This window comes from Pocillopora damicornis, chromosome 9, assembly GCF_964200805.1.
Source record: "Pocillopora damicornis chromosome 9, jaPocDami1.2, whole genome shotgun sequence".
Classification (NCBI taxonomy): Eukaryota; Metazoa; Cnidaria; class Anthozoa; order Scleractinia; family Pocilloporidae; genus Pocillopora; species Pocillopora damicornis.
The window spans coordinates 12,172,928-12,190,879 of NC_142678.1; the positions used below are offsets into that span (position 1 = coordinate 12,172,928).

The 17,952-nt window shown below is 37.5% G+C and overlaps 1 protein-coding gene, 1 long non-coding RNA gene and 1 pseudogene across 4 annotated transcripts in view; 1 reads left to right on the plus strand and 2 right to left on the minus strand.

Annotated features, from left to right (window-relative positions):
• Window positions 1-1,224: 1,224 nt before the first annotated feature.
• Window positions 1,225-6,000, minus strand: LOC149040130 (uncharacterized). Of its 2 annotated transcripts, XR_016179756.1 has the most exons (4): window positions 5,292-6,000; window positions 4,683-4,730; window positions 1,830-1,919; window positions 1,225-1,432 (listed from the first exon to the last, which is right to left on the minus strand). It is a non-coding gene; the product is annotated as an uncharacterized LOC149040130 (long non-coding RNA). The 2 variants fall into 2 exon arrangements; XR_016179755.1 differs by having other exon boundaries at window positions 4,683-6,000.
• A 2,486-nt stretch (window positions 6,001-8,486) lies between these two features.
• On the plus strand, window positions 8,487-11,219 carry LOC149040131 (QRFP-like peptide receptor; annotated as a pseudogene).
• A 1,062-nt stretch (window positions 11,220-12,281) lies between these two features.
• Window positions 12,282-17,952, minus strand: part of LOC113676532 (uncharacterized) — a 31,229-nt gene continuing 25,558 nt past the window's right edge. For both annotated transcript variants that reach the window (XM_089182441.1, XM_089182438.1), the window contains exons 6-8: window positions 14,724-14,813; window positions 13,627-13,704; window positions 12,282-13,051 (exon numbers count right to left, since the gene is read on the minus strand). In XM_089182441.1, coding sequence (XP_089038567.1) covers window positions 12,413-13,051; window positions 13,627-13,704; window positions 14,724-14,813 — 807 coding nt within the window. In that variant the 3' untranslated portion in view covers window positions 12,282-12,412. The remainder of the gene's footprint in view (window positions 13,052-13,626; window positions 13,705-14,723; window positions 14,814-17,952) is intronic.

Sequence of the window (17,952 nt, forward strand, 5' to 3'; positions counted from 1 at the left end):
TTAGCTCAAAAATCTCTCCGTTCTGTTTAATTTCTCATTACTTCGTTCTGTTTCATCGTTCGCATTATGAAAATTCTGTCATCTTGACCTTACAATGTGAACGACACAAATAAAAGCTTTAATTTACAAGACCGAATACCTCTTGAACAGTCAAGAAACGGCTACAGGAATGCTAATTACCGTTACAGAGACGCGCCTCAGGTCTGACAGTCGAGATCTACGCACTGAATTGTCTCAGATCCCTATTGTACATGCCGCGCAAGATTTTTGGAAGCCGTGATGGAGTGGTAATTATTATTGGCGCTGGCCCTGTAAATCAAAAGGTCTAGCTTCGAAGCCTAGTCGGTCCTTAAAGGCCGTTAATAACGTCCGTTTTTGATTCAGGTTTCCCAGGGTTCCACTTGGGCTCGACGTATTCCGGTACTTTCCATACTGACGGGGGTGGAGTAGAAGGTTCGCCTTCACTTCCTTCGGATTGCGAACGCTTTCTTGAGAGGAACTGCGCATGTGTAGCCAATACTGGGGAAGCAGGTACTTTCGGAGGTGATTTAAGAATAGTTGAGGATTCAAGCTTCCTTGCAGGCTTTACAATGCTAATTCTCGTCTTTCCAGAATCTACTCTTTGGAGAGGTGAATGCGTGTTCTGTGTAGGAGGAGAAGATAAATTCAAGATATAAGCAAAAACAGCCCTTCTGTGTAGTGTAGTGTATCATCACCCAATCAGAATTTACGGACGTTAAGAAACACATTCCGCTTAACCAATCAAAAGATTCGTCGTTAGCACGTTTTCCCGCTTTAACACTTGATCACATGATGCAAGCAAACTACAAGACAACTCTGACATACTAAGGAATGAACTCTCTTGGCCAGCCAATTTTAGTAAGGGCATGTTGACTTTTTTTCCCACAAGAGGCTGACTAACAAAACCATCAAACATGATGGCACAAGAAAGCTCTCCTGCTGTTTGCTTGTTTGCTTTCAAACACGCAGTAACCTACTGGCACCTGCACTAGACTCACGCACAAGGCTCTGGTTTTATTTTTGCAGTTTTTTTTTTTTTTTTGCAGTTCCATGCCAGAATTGTTGCTATGTTGAGTCAAATAGAGTTTGTTCACAGTCTATCAAGTGACAAGAGGCTGCAGTGGTTTCAAGACATGGATTATTGTTATGAAAATCTGTACATGTCCTTGCCACCAACTTAGCAACTGTGATATGTTGCACAAATTTAAACAGGCTTGACTTTGTTATTATCACTGAATTGGCCAAGCTGCACAGAGAGGTTACAGTTACCAAGACATAGTGCTACAGCTGGCTGTTGTGTCTGTTCCTGCCTTTTAGACACCACATTTTTTAGTCAAAAACACATATCACAAACAATACATGAGGGTACTGTGTGTAAATGTCCATCAGCAAAAGGCCAAAAGAACTTGTTCTAGAGAAATCAAACTTTGTGGAAGCTGTAGTATGCATACTGATGTGCACAAAAACCAGAGAAATCAGAGAAGGCAGGCGAAAGAAAATACAATTCCTCCCCTCATCTTGTTTTAACCCCTTAACTCCAATGAGTGACCAAGGCAGAATTTCTCCTTACAATATCAATACAATATCAACCAGATAAGTGATGAGAATAAAGAAAAATATCAATTAGGAGATAATTAGTTGATTCAATACTAAATTCTCTGAACTAAAATTATAATAATTGTATGGTTGACAGTAAGGAGAATGACAAATTTGATCTGGGAGTTAAAGGGTTAACAGCAGAGAAAACAGATGCACATGTACCTAGATGTAATCAGCTATGCATCATTAATCATTGAAATAGTTTTTACCTCCTTCTCTTCCCTTTCATGTTCCTTTCTCTTTAATCATTCTTCCTTTTTCTTGACCTTCTTTTCTTTCTTTTCTTCTTGTTTCTGTTCCTATAAACAGATTAATATTCTCACTCACTTGAATCCAAGACTAATCACAACCCCTTATCTTCAAAATTTGCTTTATTGCCATTTTAATACACTGCAATAATAGTAATATGCATCATAGGGCAAGGAGACCTCCAGAACCCACCCCACTTTAAGGAGAGGGCATTTAACCTCCAACAGTGTATTAAAAAAAATAATAAATAAATAAATAAATAAGTAAAAAGTGCTGTGAATATACAGCTTGGCCAACTTGGTGATTATTTTCGTGAAAACTCTCATATTTTTGTATAGAAGCTATGAAGACTTGATGAATGAGCGACTGATACAGGAAGTGAGCTCCAAATCTTAGGATCTTGGTAGAGAAATGTATACTGCTTGAGACTGGCACAACGAAAAGGCATTTGATTATTACTAGCAGCTCTTATTCCACAACAGTGAATTTTGCTATTTGTTCCAAAAGGATTAAAGCAATGGGGGCAATAGGTTATTTAAAACATGAATTTGGTGATTTCACAAGTATTGACTTGGATAATATCTAAAATCTTTAGTTTGAAGAATAATGGATAAGAATGGGCCTCTCACTCCCAGGACTTATTTATCATTATTAACAGTAATGAGGGTTATACATTTCTTAAACCAATACCTCAAACATTGGCATTAATAAAAATTATATCCTTTACATGAATTTCTATACTTTCTTCTCAAATCTTTTTACTTGAAACTATACTGAGCATGCTATAAAAAGAATTCCCTGTTGGTCACTCCTTGGGAGAAAATTAGCTTAGTTCAACATGAATTTCTGGTGTGGACATGATTAAAGCTCTTTTTTTTCCATAATTGCCAAAAATAAAATTTTGGTTGCCAGGAAAAGAACCATGTGTAATATTACATGACATCCTAAAGCCCTGATCACATTCATTGTCTTTGGAGTAAGCAGCATGACTGGCATGCATTTCTGAAGTTTTGCATGTAATCTTCAGGCTTAACCCTTTAATTCCCATGAGTGATGAAGTCTGAATTTCTCCTTACAATATCAATATAGTTCCAAGCAATGAGAATAAAGAAAAGTATTAGTTAGGAGATGACTTGTTGATCCAATACCAAATTCTCCAAACTAACATCAAAAGAATTGTATGGCAGATAGAAAGGAGATTACTAATCAGATCTTGTTATGAAATGGCTAAAAACTCAACCAAGGAAAATGAGTCACATTTTTATCACAAATAACTGTGGAAAAAGAGCGACACCTTTTGAAAATGTTTGCATCACTTTAACTTCTGCCCCCTCGCATTGCAAATTAAGTAAAACAGTTGTTGTCTAGTCACCCTGGTAACTAAGACAAGCACATCCTGGAGAGCTGTGTGGTAGCTGTCAAGAAAGCTCATGTGAACTAACACACAACAAAACTCCCCATGAAAAAATATTTCAAACTTGATGGTACATAATTTGTTATTGTGAACACTTCTTAATCAAAATCTATCTTGGCCTTAAACCTATTTTTACCTGCCACAATAAAACGGTGGTTGATGTATACTTCTGACCAACTATTTAGTTCATACATTTATTTAAAATCTATTTTTTATAGTTAGATATTTATTCCCTTCTAGTACATTCATACAATGAGCATTTATTTGCCTCGGGCTGAGTAAAAATTGTTGAATAATCCTTGAGATGAAGTTGAGGGGATTATTCATCAATTTTCACTGAGGCTGTGGCAATAATTGTTTTGGTATAATTGCTCAGATGCATTAGAATTATGTTGTGAATTTGGTTTTATGTTGGAACCATTGAATACAATTGCTTTGATTACTCATAACAAGATAAGCAGCCAGTTTCCGCAGGAGTTAAACAAGTTTATTTAATTCAATAAGAAAAAACACCATATCTTTCTTTTGAAAAGTGTCACACCAAACTTTGTAGCATCTTTTGTGCTTATATCATGTTTATTATGTCCAGCATATCATTGACAAAACACAAAGCAACCTTTTGGAAATTTAGAGCCCTGCTAAAATTCACCCATTCAAAATAGAGGATAAAGGGGTAAGTTTCTAAAGAAACTGTGATGCTGCGTCGGTGGGAGAGTATAGCAGGTAATTTAGTGTTAACAACTGAGTTGAAAACATAAATAGGCCACCATAAAGGGTAAAAAAGCTTCTTCGTCAGAGCGATTAGAGGAATTGTGGGTTGTGTATGGATTTATATGCAGAAAGTGGGGCTACGCCATTGGTGGGAATATGGTGACAAGAAAACAGGAATAAATTAGTTGAATGAAAAGTGCTCGTTGATTCCGTGGGGATTAAGGGTGCCGATTTGGAATACAAATTTTTGTTCTAGAGTTTTACAGCTTTCTGAACTGCCTAGATGTAAGCAAAGGCCACAAACTGCCATATGCTGTGTAGAATGATTAGGAAGATGAAAGTGTCTAGTGACTGGTTTGGATGCATCCTTGTCATTTCTTTCCACATCGCGAAGGTGTACTTGGTGTAATCCACACACAACCCGCAATTCCTCTAATCGCTCTGACGAAGGGCTAACGCTCGAAACGTCAGCTTTTTTACCCTTTACGATGGCTAATTTACGTTTTCAACCCAGTTGTTAACACTAAATTACCAACAAAATAGAAGATGTTTATCCTAATCCACAAAGCAGCAAGGTAAATATTGAAGTGAATTGTTGTTTTGGTTTACACCACATAAAAACCCTAACTTTGTTGATATGACAAAAAAATGGAAATAAAGTAAAATTAAGAGGGGAAAACAAATTCACCTTTGTGGTACAGCCCTTATACTGTTGGCAAATATTTTAGGAGTGCCACTGTAACCATGATTGTAAAAGAGAATGAAGAGGGTTATAGGTTAGTATTGTAACAAAGTCAATTGCATTTGAAAAGCAGCAACATTTGTATCATAACAAGGTCAACCTTGATCTAACTCCTGTTCAAAGGCTTGGCAAGCAAGCAGTCAGCAACCAAGCATGAGGAATCAAACCTCAGACCTTTGATGCTCTACCACTGAGCCACAGAGACTCTACAGTGAGAAAGGTACTCAGAGTTTTTTCTTTGTCTCACACTTGTGAAAAGACAAAAGACAACCTTCTCTGTCTCTTTACTGAGCTCAAAACTTACCATCTCTCTTATTTTATTTACAAACGTGACACTATCAACATTGCTGATCCTAACAGTATGCAGGACACATGTCATATAACCTTTGTAATAGACCTCGCTCACCATAGAGTCTCCATGACTCAGTGGTAGAGCATCAGAGCGCAGAATCCAAAGGTCTGAGGTTCAATTCCTCATGTGGACTCAGGATTTTTTCTTTGTCCCATACTCGTGACAAGATGAAAAACATCTTTTTCAAAGCTACTTTTATTTACATTTCAATTTCCTATCCAAGCTGTTACTATTTATTTTATTTTCCTTGAGAAGTTGTGGTTTCTTCTGGACAAACACTCCTTAGAACAAGAAAATAAGGCAAAAGAAGACAACAAAATTCACAACATCGAAAAACTACTACTCTGTACCAACAAGACATGTCTGGAACAGGGAACTTTTGTCACACCTGAGCATTCCTAGTGTAATTGGAAGGAGAAGTTGCCTCAGATCTCTCATAGGTAGAATTTATATCACGGTCGTTTCCCTCAAACTAAGATATCCTGCAGACATATCAAGACTAATTTTTTTGTGAATTCGAAGACAACAAGCACAAATAAATTTTCAAATTAATGTTACATAAAAATTTCAAACAGACTGATGAAATCTTCCATGACAAACCACGGTCCAAAGTTTCTGCGCGTCTCCTCAAGCTTGCCAGAATCCATCATTCCATATCTTTTCTTTGTGTTCTAAAAATCTTTAACCAAAGTGTCCACATTTGCCGCCATCTTGTATTGTACTTGATACCAGTCTCCAACAGAATATCGCCGCCCTGACTAAACACCGTAATTTAGAGGAGAAATATAAATAAACACCGCCTTCGAATAAACGCCGCATCATGACGCGGCGTTTATTTGAATAATAGACTCAAAAAGCACACGGTAATAAATACTTCGATCACACTTGAAAATTTTGTGTGAACCAGACGCAAATCCTTTTTTTAACTCGTGAATTGCGCGCATGCGCAAGAGCGAGTTGTAGATATGATATGGGGAATGGCAATTGCACGCTCGCTCGATTGGTCGATTCCTGTAATTTTTTTTTCGATTTCAGGCTTTTGAGTGCATTTGATAGTTTTTGGCGAGCAATAAACAAACGAAATGGTGACCTTTGTTGCTAAGAATAGTGGTGGGGTGAAAAAGAAGCCAATGATAATCTTAAAAGAGTTTTTTTTTCGTTTTAGTTTCAACAAGCGGCGCCAGCGACTGGCAGGCATGCAAGGATTCACACTGAAATAACAGAACAACCTTCGTTTTTCATAAAATTGTAATTTACAATCCTTGAACTTGAAAACAATCCGGAGATTTATTGAAAATATCACTTACTGCGAAGCGCTTGGAGTTTACAGATGTTCAAGAGCTTTTTCTGTCATGGCGTGAGATTGAGGACAAAATTGATCATACGTTTCGTCGCGTGTACTTTTCCTGTGTGAAGCAACAAAAGATGCCGGCGACTGACGAAATTACAAGTTAACACGAAAATCAGATAACACCTAAACAAACAATTTAAGCTACCAATTTTCAGTGAATTTTTAAAGAACAATTTTCTTTTAAGTTTCAAGACAATTTATAGATTCAACATACATACAACGTACTAAAATGCGAAAGTTATACACCACAAAATTGATAAATAAGCCTGAAATGAAATTCTATCTTGCTATTGGGTATACGTTGCCTAGCACGTGACTTAAATCTACCGGGCGGAGATCCAAAATGACGGTGGCAGGCTTGGCTTAGTTATATCACTCAAAACTCGTTCCTGTTTGTCTCATTTGATTAAGAGGGAATCGTTAATGTTTTCATTAAGACAGTATTGCCTTGCTTTTCTAATATTTACAATGATAGACAGTAAATTTCACTTTTCACCCACATTTACTTCCAACCTTTTCTTTTGAACCAGAAACAAAAATGATAGACGTTTAAAACACGTGACATCATCCACCCTTATCAAATGTAATAGCATGATCATTTCAATTGTAATGCCTTCTTATCCCAACGTTACTTTGTTTCTTTGCTACATTAGCGAACACTGAACTACTGCTCGTACTCTAGATATGACAATCAACCACAAAATTCCCTAAACCAGGTAACATTAAACATAATCTAAACAATCATGTGTCAATTCACGAGTTTGCTCCCAGAGCACTTTGATAATGTACCAGTTCTGATGTCGAGGAAGCATAACTGACATTGACTCTTTATTCACATTATGTATTGTAGTAATATAATAATATGCAAATCGTGAAATTGAGAACGATTTAAAAATAACTTTTTGGACAAGCACGAAAACATGTTTGGATTTTAAATAAACGCCGAACTCGAATGACGAAAAATTTGATAAACGCCGCGGCGTTTAATCAAATATATACGGTATGCAATAAAGCAGGGAGGGCTATGCAGTAATGGGTAAATATGAACATCGCTGACGTAGTTCTCTCCATCCGTACTGAACGTCCGAAAACGTACAATGATCTGGATCTACATTTTGCTTAATTTTTTGTCTATTAACTTTGGGTAAAGGACTGCACGTCACGCCATGGTCGCGCTTGCTCGAGCTTGGGCGGAAAAACTCGGTTCCCGGCCGGTGACCCCTATTTTTAATAACATCAAACATAAGAAAAAACTTTATAATACCCGGGATAAATTTTTCATTTACAGCCAAAGCTATGTAGCCAGTAAAATTGGTTGTGCAAGTGGCAGTGATCGGGATATTCATGGAATCATTTTGACACACAAACGCTGTGCTGAAGACCCTATTGGCTTATTGATTTAAGGATTTTTACATTAACTGTTGATTAAAAAAAATCGAATTCAAATGGAATTGGTGGGAATATTCTTTAAAAAAAAACAAAGTTAGCTCTTTTTTAGATCTTAAACCTAAATATCTTGGAATAGAACGTGACTATATCCCTTGATAAGATCGATTTTGCCTCATATCATATTTGCCAAGCGAAATTAGATTCCGTTTCAGCTGGCACCATCCATATAATTAGAATAAGGAGTTGGAGAACAGATCAGCACAACCCCAACAAGAATTTAATGGGATGTCCCCCTCCTCCTGGGGGAAGGAGTTTGTCAGTTTTTGTGTATCCCTTCCGTACTGAGCGATAAGTAAGGATGGGGAACTGTAGTAACTAGGACCAATGTTCTGAATATTTTTAGCTTGACGTTTGTTTCCTGAGTAATAATTGTTAGCAGCTTATAGATTGCACCTGGTCACGGCAGGAATCAAGTCAGCCTTCAGGTCCACGCTAATTACTCTACGTAGGCTTAATTTCAAAACGTCGAGGAACACGAATGAATATATGGAAATGTTTTATTCATCATCAATGAAACGATAATTTGCTTCAACCAGAAGAAACCATCCGTAACATAACCACTTCAAATTCTTATTTAGCACATGTTTGCTTTCTCGCGTAATGATAGCTGAAGTCTTTAAACCCAAATCATACTTAATTCTTTGGGCTTTTATTGCACATATTTTCTTTTATCTTAATCAATTCCTTTCTTTAACTTTCATTACATTGATGTTTTAAGATCGAAATATATAATGAAATTAAAAGAGAGCTTAAAAGCCACATGAACCTTTTAACTGTCATTACTTAAGTTTCCATGTACGGATGAAAACAATCATTTGATTGATCGATTGATTGATGTAGACCAAGATTGGTGTCGACTCCGGCGAGTCGACTTGTAGAACTCATTTATGAGAGCTGTACGCTAAAAAGGAAATTTAGCAATTTGCCAGTGTCGGAAAGGTACTCCTACCAATGAAAGAAATGCAAGCGAACATGACTATGAACACAACAGTGAATGAATGGCAGCCAGTTACATTTCTATACTGCTTCAATCCTTTAGCGAGAAGAATCGGAGAAACTATTGTTTGTTGCTTGTTACTTGTTATTTCGTTGGTGGGAAACACCCTTATTGGGATAGTTGTCTACAGGACAAGAAGCTTAAGAAACCCCATCAACTTTTTTATCGTTAACATGGCCATGTCCGATCTGATTTATTCGCTTTTCCTGTTCACGCGAAACATAACACAGCTACATCTGGGCTTCGAAGCCTGGTTCATAAGAGGTCGTCTTGGTGAGGCGTTGTGTAAGATGACACCTTTCTTGGCAGATGTCTCAACCGGTGTGTCAATTCAGAACCTGGTTTTAGTGGCAGTGGATCGATTTGGGGCTGTGATAATTCCCCTCCGTTCGCCACTTATCAGTAGAAAATTGTCCTACTTCCTAATTTTTGCTTCTTGGATAGTCGCCATGGCTGTCTACTCGCCGTTTTTCCTCACCTTTACTGTTGTTGAGTATTCTGGAGGGGCCAAATGTCAGAGGCAGTGGAGTGAAGTTTTTGGGGACTCTAAGTCTTTCAAACACTACATTCTGACCCTTTCAATTTTAGTGTTTTATATTCCTTTGTTGTCGATTGCCGTACTTTACATCGCCATTTTTTTAAAACTGAAGTCACAGAAAACGCCAGGCGAACAATCAGACAACTCAAGGAAAAACAGAGAAAGACGAGAGCGAAATGTGCTCAAGATGTCGATAGCTATCGTGTTTACATTTGCGATATGTTGGCTTCCTTACACTTCCAGCCAAATAGGATACCTTTTTCTCGCGGACAGGGCCCTGATATCTTCTTGTGGGTACGAAATTTTCAGAATTGTTGCATATTTTCTGGCTGTATCATATTGTGCGATAAACCCCTGCATCTACTTCATTTTCAATGGAAATTATCGTCAAGGGCTTAAGAAACTCCTTAGTGGCTGAATTTTTTGGTACCAGGGTTGATCCCGTCCCACCCGCCCAGTAGTAGTCCTTAGAACACAGCTAACATGCGAGGCTAGTTGTCGATATTTCATACAGGAAAGAAGGATATTCATGAAAAGAAAAAACTTATCATAAATTGATAAATAAATAATAACGGGTCTTAGGATACATTTCACAAGTCATAGAGTCTAGAAATAATATAATTTTAAAAAAATGGAATGAGGCATAGTAAACAATTATAGACGCAATGGTTAACTGGGAACCTCAACTGGCAAGAGGCAGACTATTTCACACCTTACAAAGCGCAGCCAAGGAGTTAAACTTGGGGCAACTGAAAAACGATCCAATGTGTATCAGGGCGGCAGCCTTAAAAAGAGAAAGCTTGCTAACATAAAATAACCTGTGAAGGCGTATAATTAAGTTTTGTTTGCAAAACGAGTATTACTTACTTCCACAATGTAATCACATGCAAGTAATCACTCAGGCACTCAGGTTTGCCACTTTGTAAGACCATTATGTAGTGACAATTTGGAACAGTACTGTTTTCAAGGATGAAATGAGATGATCTTAGGACACATTTCACAAGTCATAGAGTCTAGAAATAATATAATTTTAAAAAAATGGAATGAGGCATAGTAAACAATTATAGACGCAATGGTTAACTGGGAACCTCAACTGGCAAGAGGCAGACTATTTCACACCTTACAAAGCGCAGCCAACATCTTGCTGACAGCTTGCCACAGCTTGCTAACATAAAATAACCTGTTAAGGCGTATAATTAAGTTTTGTTTGCAAAACGAGTATTACTTACTTCCACAATGTAATCGCATGCAAGTAATCACTCAGGCACTCAGGTTTGCCACTTTGTAAGACCATTATGTAGTGACAATTTGGAACAGTACTGTTTTCAAGGATGAAATGAGATGATCTTAGGACACATTTCACAAGTCACAGAGTCTAGAAACAATATAATTTAAAAAATATGGAATGAGGCATAGTAAGCAATTATAGACGCAATGGTTAACTGGGAACCTCAACTGGCAAGAGGCAGACTATTTCACACCTTACAAAGCGCAGCCAAGGAGTTAAACTTGGGGCAACTGAAAAACGATCCAGTGTGTATCAGGGCGGCAGCCTTAAAAAGAGAAAGCTTGCTAACATAAAATAACCTGTGAAGGCGTATAATTAAGTTTTGTTTGCAAAACGAGTATTACTTACTTCCGCAATGTAATCGCATGCAAGTAATCACTCAGGCACTCAGGTTTGCCACTTTGTAAGACCATTATGTAGTGACAATTTGGAACAGTACTGTTTTCAAGGATGAAATGAGATGATTAAAAACAAAGGCGTTGAGCTTAGGTTTAAAGTGTGAGAGGTGTCCCGTTCATGAACCGCTTTTCGCGGCCGTAACTAGGAATATCGAGGAAGAAGCGGGGGGAGGGGGTGGGGTAATAAGGGGGGGTGGGGGGTGGTGAGCAGTGACGTTTAGGGTGTAGTCGTTTTACTGACGCGCGATTTCAAGCCTTAGAGGCGCGAGTTTGTGCGAGACGTTCCGGAGGGAGAATATACTGAGAATGTTTACCTCAACGAATGCTATTGAAATATACCAGATTTCAAATGATTTAGCCATGGCCAACATGCTGTTATTGTATCTCACTTCCAAACTTACCGTACCTGGGGGCCCGTAATCGAAAGTCTCAAATATTTTCGGGCGCGATGTCATTAAATCTAAATCTTAGGAAAACTATTACGGGTCTTAGCTCAAAAATCTCTCCGTTCTGTTCAATTTCTCATTGCTTCGTTCTGTTACATCGTTCGCGTTATGACACTTCTATTATCTTGACCTTGCAATGTGAACGACACAAATAAAAGCTTTAGTTTAAGTTCCGAATACCACTGGAACAGTCAAGAAAGGGTCACAGGAATGTTAAGTACCGTTACAGAGACGCGCCGCAGGTCTGACAATCGAAATCTATACGCACTGAATTGTCCCAGATCCCTAGATTGTACATGCCGCTTAAGATATTTGGAAGACGTGATGGAGTGGTAATTATTCTTGGCTTTTAAGGCCGTTCATAACGTCGGGTACGGACGTACCATGATAGCAGAACGGTCCCAAAGTCTTTCAATTACTATACTATATATGCGTGCCAAGTTATTTAAGGTTAAGCACGGACCCGTGTTTTTTCTCAGTTCATAAGCGTCTATGGCCCCAAAAATCGAAAAAACTTGGGTCCGTTCCACTTTCTTCTTTTTTGACGATTCCGCACCCGATTATCCTGTTGTGCAAGTTGCCTCTCAGGCAAGACACGCTAATCTCACGGTACCCCTTTTTAGCCCCAAACCCCCTACACCCCACCCTTCGAGTACAAATGAGTACCAGCCCATTTGACAGGAAATGTGAAGAAGGAAGAGCATTGTAAAAATTTCATCGTTCAAATAATTATCTTTAGTAACTTTATTCAGTAAACAAACCGAAACTTTTGGCACTTAATATATAGTTAATATCTTTGCAAATACTGTTTTAATACACTCCCATTTCAAAGAAAATAAAAGATGCATTATTTGTTCTTAATGGCCAGTCAGCGGGGACCGGAATATGGCGCTGTTCGGTTCGTCTGGACCAAATAAGGAGTAGGATCTCACATCGGTGTCTGAATTAAGTTTATCCTCCTCTTTCAACTGAGATAGCAGATCTAGACCGGAAAAACTGGAATACGCGTTGAATCGGTTATCTGGCTTTTCCAGGACCTTGGCAGGAGGCGAACTTGATTTCGTCTCGCAAGGCGCTAGGCTTTTCTCGGGGTTTTGATTCATAAATTGATTCTTTTTAAACGACTGGCTGTTGTAAACAGGATTATGTAGCTGGTTAGATGGCGGCTCAAGCTTAACTTTAGCACAAACAATATCATTATTTAACAGAGTCTTTTTCAAGTCCGTTTTTGATTCGGGTTTCCCAGGGTTCCACTTGGGCTCGACATATTCCGGTACTTTCCATACTGACGGGGGTGGAGTGGAAGGTTCGCCTTCACTTCCTTCGGATTGTGAACGCTGTCTTGAGAGGAACTGCGCATGTGTAGCCAATACTGGGGAAGCAGGTACTTTGGGAGGTGATTTAGGAATAGTTGAGGATTCAAGCTTTCTTGCAAGTTTTACAGTACTAAATCTTGTCTTTCCAGAATCTACTCTTTGGAGAGGTGGATGCGTGTTCTGTGTAGGAAGAAAAGATAAATTCAAGATATTAACAAAACAACCCTTCTATGTAGTGTAGTGTATCATCACCCAATAAGAATTTATGTACGTTAAGAAACACATTCCGCTCAACCAATCAAAAGATTCGTCGTTAGCACATTTTCCCGCTTTCACACTTGATCACATGATCCAAGCAAACCACATGACATCTCTGACATGCTAGAGAATGGACTCTCTTGGCCAGCCAATTTTAGTAAGGGCTGGTTGACTTTTTTTTCCACAGGAGGCTGACAAACAAACCATCAAACATGATGGCACGAGGAAACTCTACTGCTGTTTGTTTGTTTGCTTTCAAAGACGCAGTAACCTACTGGTACGTGCACTGGACTCACGCACAAGGCTCTGGTTTGATTTTTGCATCAACCGGGACTGTGTGTTGAATGATGTTCTTGGTTCACCGTCACAGACCAAGGGAATTAATTAGTGCCGGCTAATTGTCAGGGAAACCTGACGAAATGTTGAAAGTCACCAAGTCTCTTCAAAAACCATCCCCACACCACATAACATTAGCAATTTGACTGACATCTGCTAACCTTATCTCCTTGCTTGAGGTTCTCTTTCATCTCTCTTTGTCTCTGTTCTTTATAAATCTTCAGTTTTTGTTCCTCTTTCTGGTAAACAAAGTGAAGCACAAAACACTTGTTTTTAAGAAACTCTCAGAGTTGACCGATGAAATAAAAAAAAAAAAAAGAAAAAAAAAAGAAAAAAGAAAAAGGAAAAAAAATGATGTTTTCTCTTGTTGTCACTTGCATGGTCAACATTCCCTTTACAAATGGTCTTTCAACAAAAAAAGACAAGAAACAACAACAGATTTTGCAGATAATTCCGAATTTAATATCCATTTGGATATAAAAAAATTGAGCCCTCTTTGAAACATTATGCAGTTTCATGCCAGAATTTTTGCTTTGTTGAGTCAAATGCAGTTTGTTCACAGTCTATCATGGGACAAGAGGCTGCAGTAGTCTCAAATGACATGGAGAATTGTTCTGAAAATCTGTACATGTCCCAAATTAACAACTGTGACAAGTTGTACAAATTTGAACCGGTGTGACTTTGTCTTTATTATTGAATTGGCCAAGCTGCACAGAAAGGTTATAATTGCCAAGACATGGTGCTACAGCTGGCTGTTGTGTCTGTTCCTACCTTTAAGATGCCAGATCTTTTAGTTCAAAACACATATCACAAACAATACATAAGGGTACCATATGTACACATCCATCAGCAAAAGATCAAAAGAACTTGTTCTATAAAAATTCCACTGTGTAGAAACTGTGGTATGCATACTGATTTGCACAAATACCAGAAGGCAGGCAAAAGAAAATACAATTCCTCCACCCATCTTGTTTCAACCCCTTCACTGCCATGAGTAACCAAGATAGAAATTCTTCTTACAATATCAATGCAATATCAACCAGATAACTTATGAGAATAAAGAAAAATATCAGCTTGGAGATAATTAGTTCATTCAATACTAAATTCTCTGAACTAAAATTATAATAATTGTATGGTTGACAGTAAGGAGAATTACAAATTTGATCTGGGAGTTAAAGGGTTAACAGCAGAGAAAACAGACGCACATGTACCTAGATGTAATCAGCTATGCATTGTTAACCATTGAAATAGTTTTTACCTCCTTCTCTTCCCTTTCATGTTCCTTTCTCTTTAATCGTTCTTCCTTTTTCTTGACCTTCTTTTCTTTCTTTTCTTCTTGTTTTCGTTCCTATGAACAGATTCATATTCTCACTCACTCTATTCCAAACGCTGATCACATCCCCTTATCTTCAAAATTTATATAATTGCCATTTTAATACACAGCAATAATAATAATATGCATCAAAAGGTCAGGAGACCTCCAGAATCCACCCCACTTTAGGGAGAGGGCACTTAACCCACAACACTGTATTTAAAAAAAATTGAAGTAAAAAGTGTTGCAAATGTGCTGCTTGGCAAATTCAGTGATTATTTCGGTAAAAACTGTCACATTTTGGTATTGAAGCTATGTAGACTTGATGAATGAGTGATTGATACAGGAAGTGAGTTCCAAATCTTAGGACCTTTATAGAGATATGTAAATTGCTTGAGATTGGTTAGACACAAAGGCATTTGATTATTACTGGCAGCTCTTATGCCACAGCAGTGAATTTGGCTATTTATTCTACAAAGATTAAAGCAATGGGGGCAATCAGTTATTTAAAACATGAATTTGGTGATTTCACAAGTACTGACTTGGAAAATATCTAAAATCTTTAGTTTGAAGAATAATGGATAGGAATGGGCCTAACACTCCCAGGACTTATTTATCATTATTAACAGTAACAAGGGCTATACATTTTTTTATACTATCACCCCTAACATTGGCATTAATCAAAATTATATCCTTTATATGAATTTCTTTGCTTTCTTCTCAAATCTTTTTATTTAAAACTATACTGAGCATGCTATAAAAAGAATTTCCTTGTTGGTCACTCCTTAGGAGAAAATTGGTGAAGTTTAACATGAAATTCTAGTGTGTACATGATTAAAGCTCAATTTTCATAATTGCAATTTAGCAGCCTTAGTTCTAAATATGGTTGCCAAAAATAAAATTTTGGTTGCCAGGAAAAGAACCATGTGTGATATTAAATGACATCCTAAAGCCCTGATCACGTCTATTGTCTTTGGAGTAAGCAGTATAACTGGTATGCATTTCTGAAGTTTTGCACATAATCTTCAGGCTTAACCCTTTAATTCCCCTGAGTGACCAAGTCTGAATTTCTCCTTACAATATTAATACAATATCAAGCAATGAGAATAAAGAAAAGTATCAGTTAGGAGATGAATTGTTGATCCAATACCAAATTCTTCAAACTAACATCATAAGAATTGTGTGGCAGATAGAAAGGAGATTACTGATGAGATCTTGTTATGAAATGGCTAAAAACTCAACCAAGGAAAATGAGTCACATTTTTATCACAAATAACTGTGGAAAAAGAGTCACACCTTTTGAAAATGTTTGCATCACTTTAACTTCTGCCCCCTCGCATTGCAAATTAAGTAAAACAGTTGTTGTCTAGTCACCCTGGTAACTAAGACAAGCACATCCTGGAGAGCTGTGTGGTAGCCGTCAAGAAAGCTCATGTGAACTAACACACAACAAAACTCCCCATGAAAAAATATTTCAAACTTGATGGTACATAATTTGTTATTGTGAACACTTCTTAATCAAAATCTATCTTGGCCTTAAACCTATTTTTACCTGCCACAATAAAACGGTGGTTGATGTATATTTTTGACCAACTATTGCATTCATACATTTATTTAAAATCTATTTTTTATAGTTAGATATTTATTCCCTTCTAGTACATTCATACAATGAGCATTTATTTGCCTCGGGCTGAGTAAAAATTGTTGAATAATCCTTGAGATGAAGTTGAGGGTAACCAGTCAACTCGCCGACGGACCAACTCGCCGACGCCAACTCGCCGACGTATAAAATCGAGTAGAGACGTCGGCGAGTTAGTCGTCAATCCAATACAACTTATTAGAAGTTAAACATACAGAGAAGTAAATGATATTTAGTAAAAAAAACACTGGCGAACATTGGTGAACATCAAACAGAAGCTTAAACATCGGTGAACATTGGTGAACATCACCAATGACTATAACAAACGAGTTATTGTGCGACAACAACACCGTAAAGACTCATCTTGTCAATCGCTCAGATTTTTTAACGAAAACTTGGCTTTCTAGACGAGATCTTTAGTAAAATGCAATTATTTTTATTTGCAACAAAGTTTATAAGGATCTTAAGGCGAATAAAGCGAAGTAAACCTCACCAAGACTCTAACAGCTTCAGACGCGAACGAGTTATTGTGTGACAACAACACCGTTAAGACTCAGCATGTCAATCGCTCAGTTTTTTTAACGAAAACTTGGCTTTCTAGACAAGATCTTTAGTAAAAAGCATTTCTTTTTATTAGGCAATTAAAGATCTTGTCTAGAAAGCCAAGTTTTCTATAAACTTTGTTGCAAATAAAAAGAAATACTTTTTACCAAAGATCTTGTCTAGAAAGCCAAGTTTTCGTTAAAAAATCTGACCGATTGTCATGATGAGTCTTTACAGTGTTGTTGTCATGCAATAACTCGTTCGTGTTTGAAGCTGTTAGAGTCATGGGTGATGTTTACTTTACTTTATTCGCCTTGAGATCCTTATAAACTTTGTTGCAAATAAAAAGAAATGCTTTTTACTAAAGATCTCGTCTAGAAAGCCACGTTTTCGTTAAAAAATCTGAGCGATTGACATGATGAGTCTTTACGGTGTTGTTGTCACACAATATAATAACTCGTTCGCGTCTTAAGCTGTTATAGTCATTGGTGATGTTCACCAATGTTCACCGATGTTTAAGCTTCTGTTTGATGTTCACCAATGTCCAATGTTTTTTTACTAACTATCGTTTAATTTTCTGTATGTTTAGCTTCTAATAAGTTGTATTGGATTGACGACCAACTCGCCGACGTCTCTACTCGATTTTATACGTCGGCGAGTTGGTGTCGGCGAGTTGGTCCGTCGGCGAGTTGACCGTAAACCAAGTTGAGGGGATTATTCATCAATTTTCACTGAGGCTGTGGCAATAATTGTTTTGGTATAATTGCTCAGATGCATTAGAATTCTGTTGTGAATTTGGTTTGATGTTGGAACCATTGAATACAATTGTTTTGATTACTCATAACAAGAAAAGCAGCCAGTTTCCGCAGGATTTTAACAAGTTTATTTAATTCAATAAGAAAAAGTTTTCTTTTGAAAAGTGTCACACCAAACTTTGTAGCATCTTTTGTGCTTATATCATGTTTATTATGTCCAACATATCATTGACAAAAC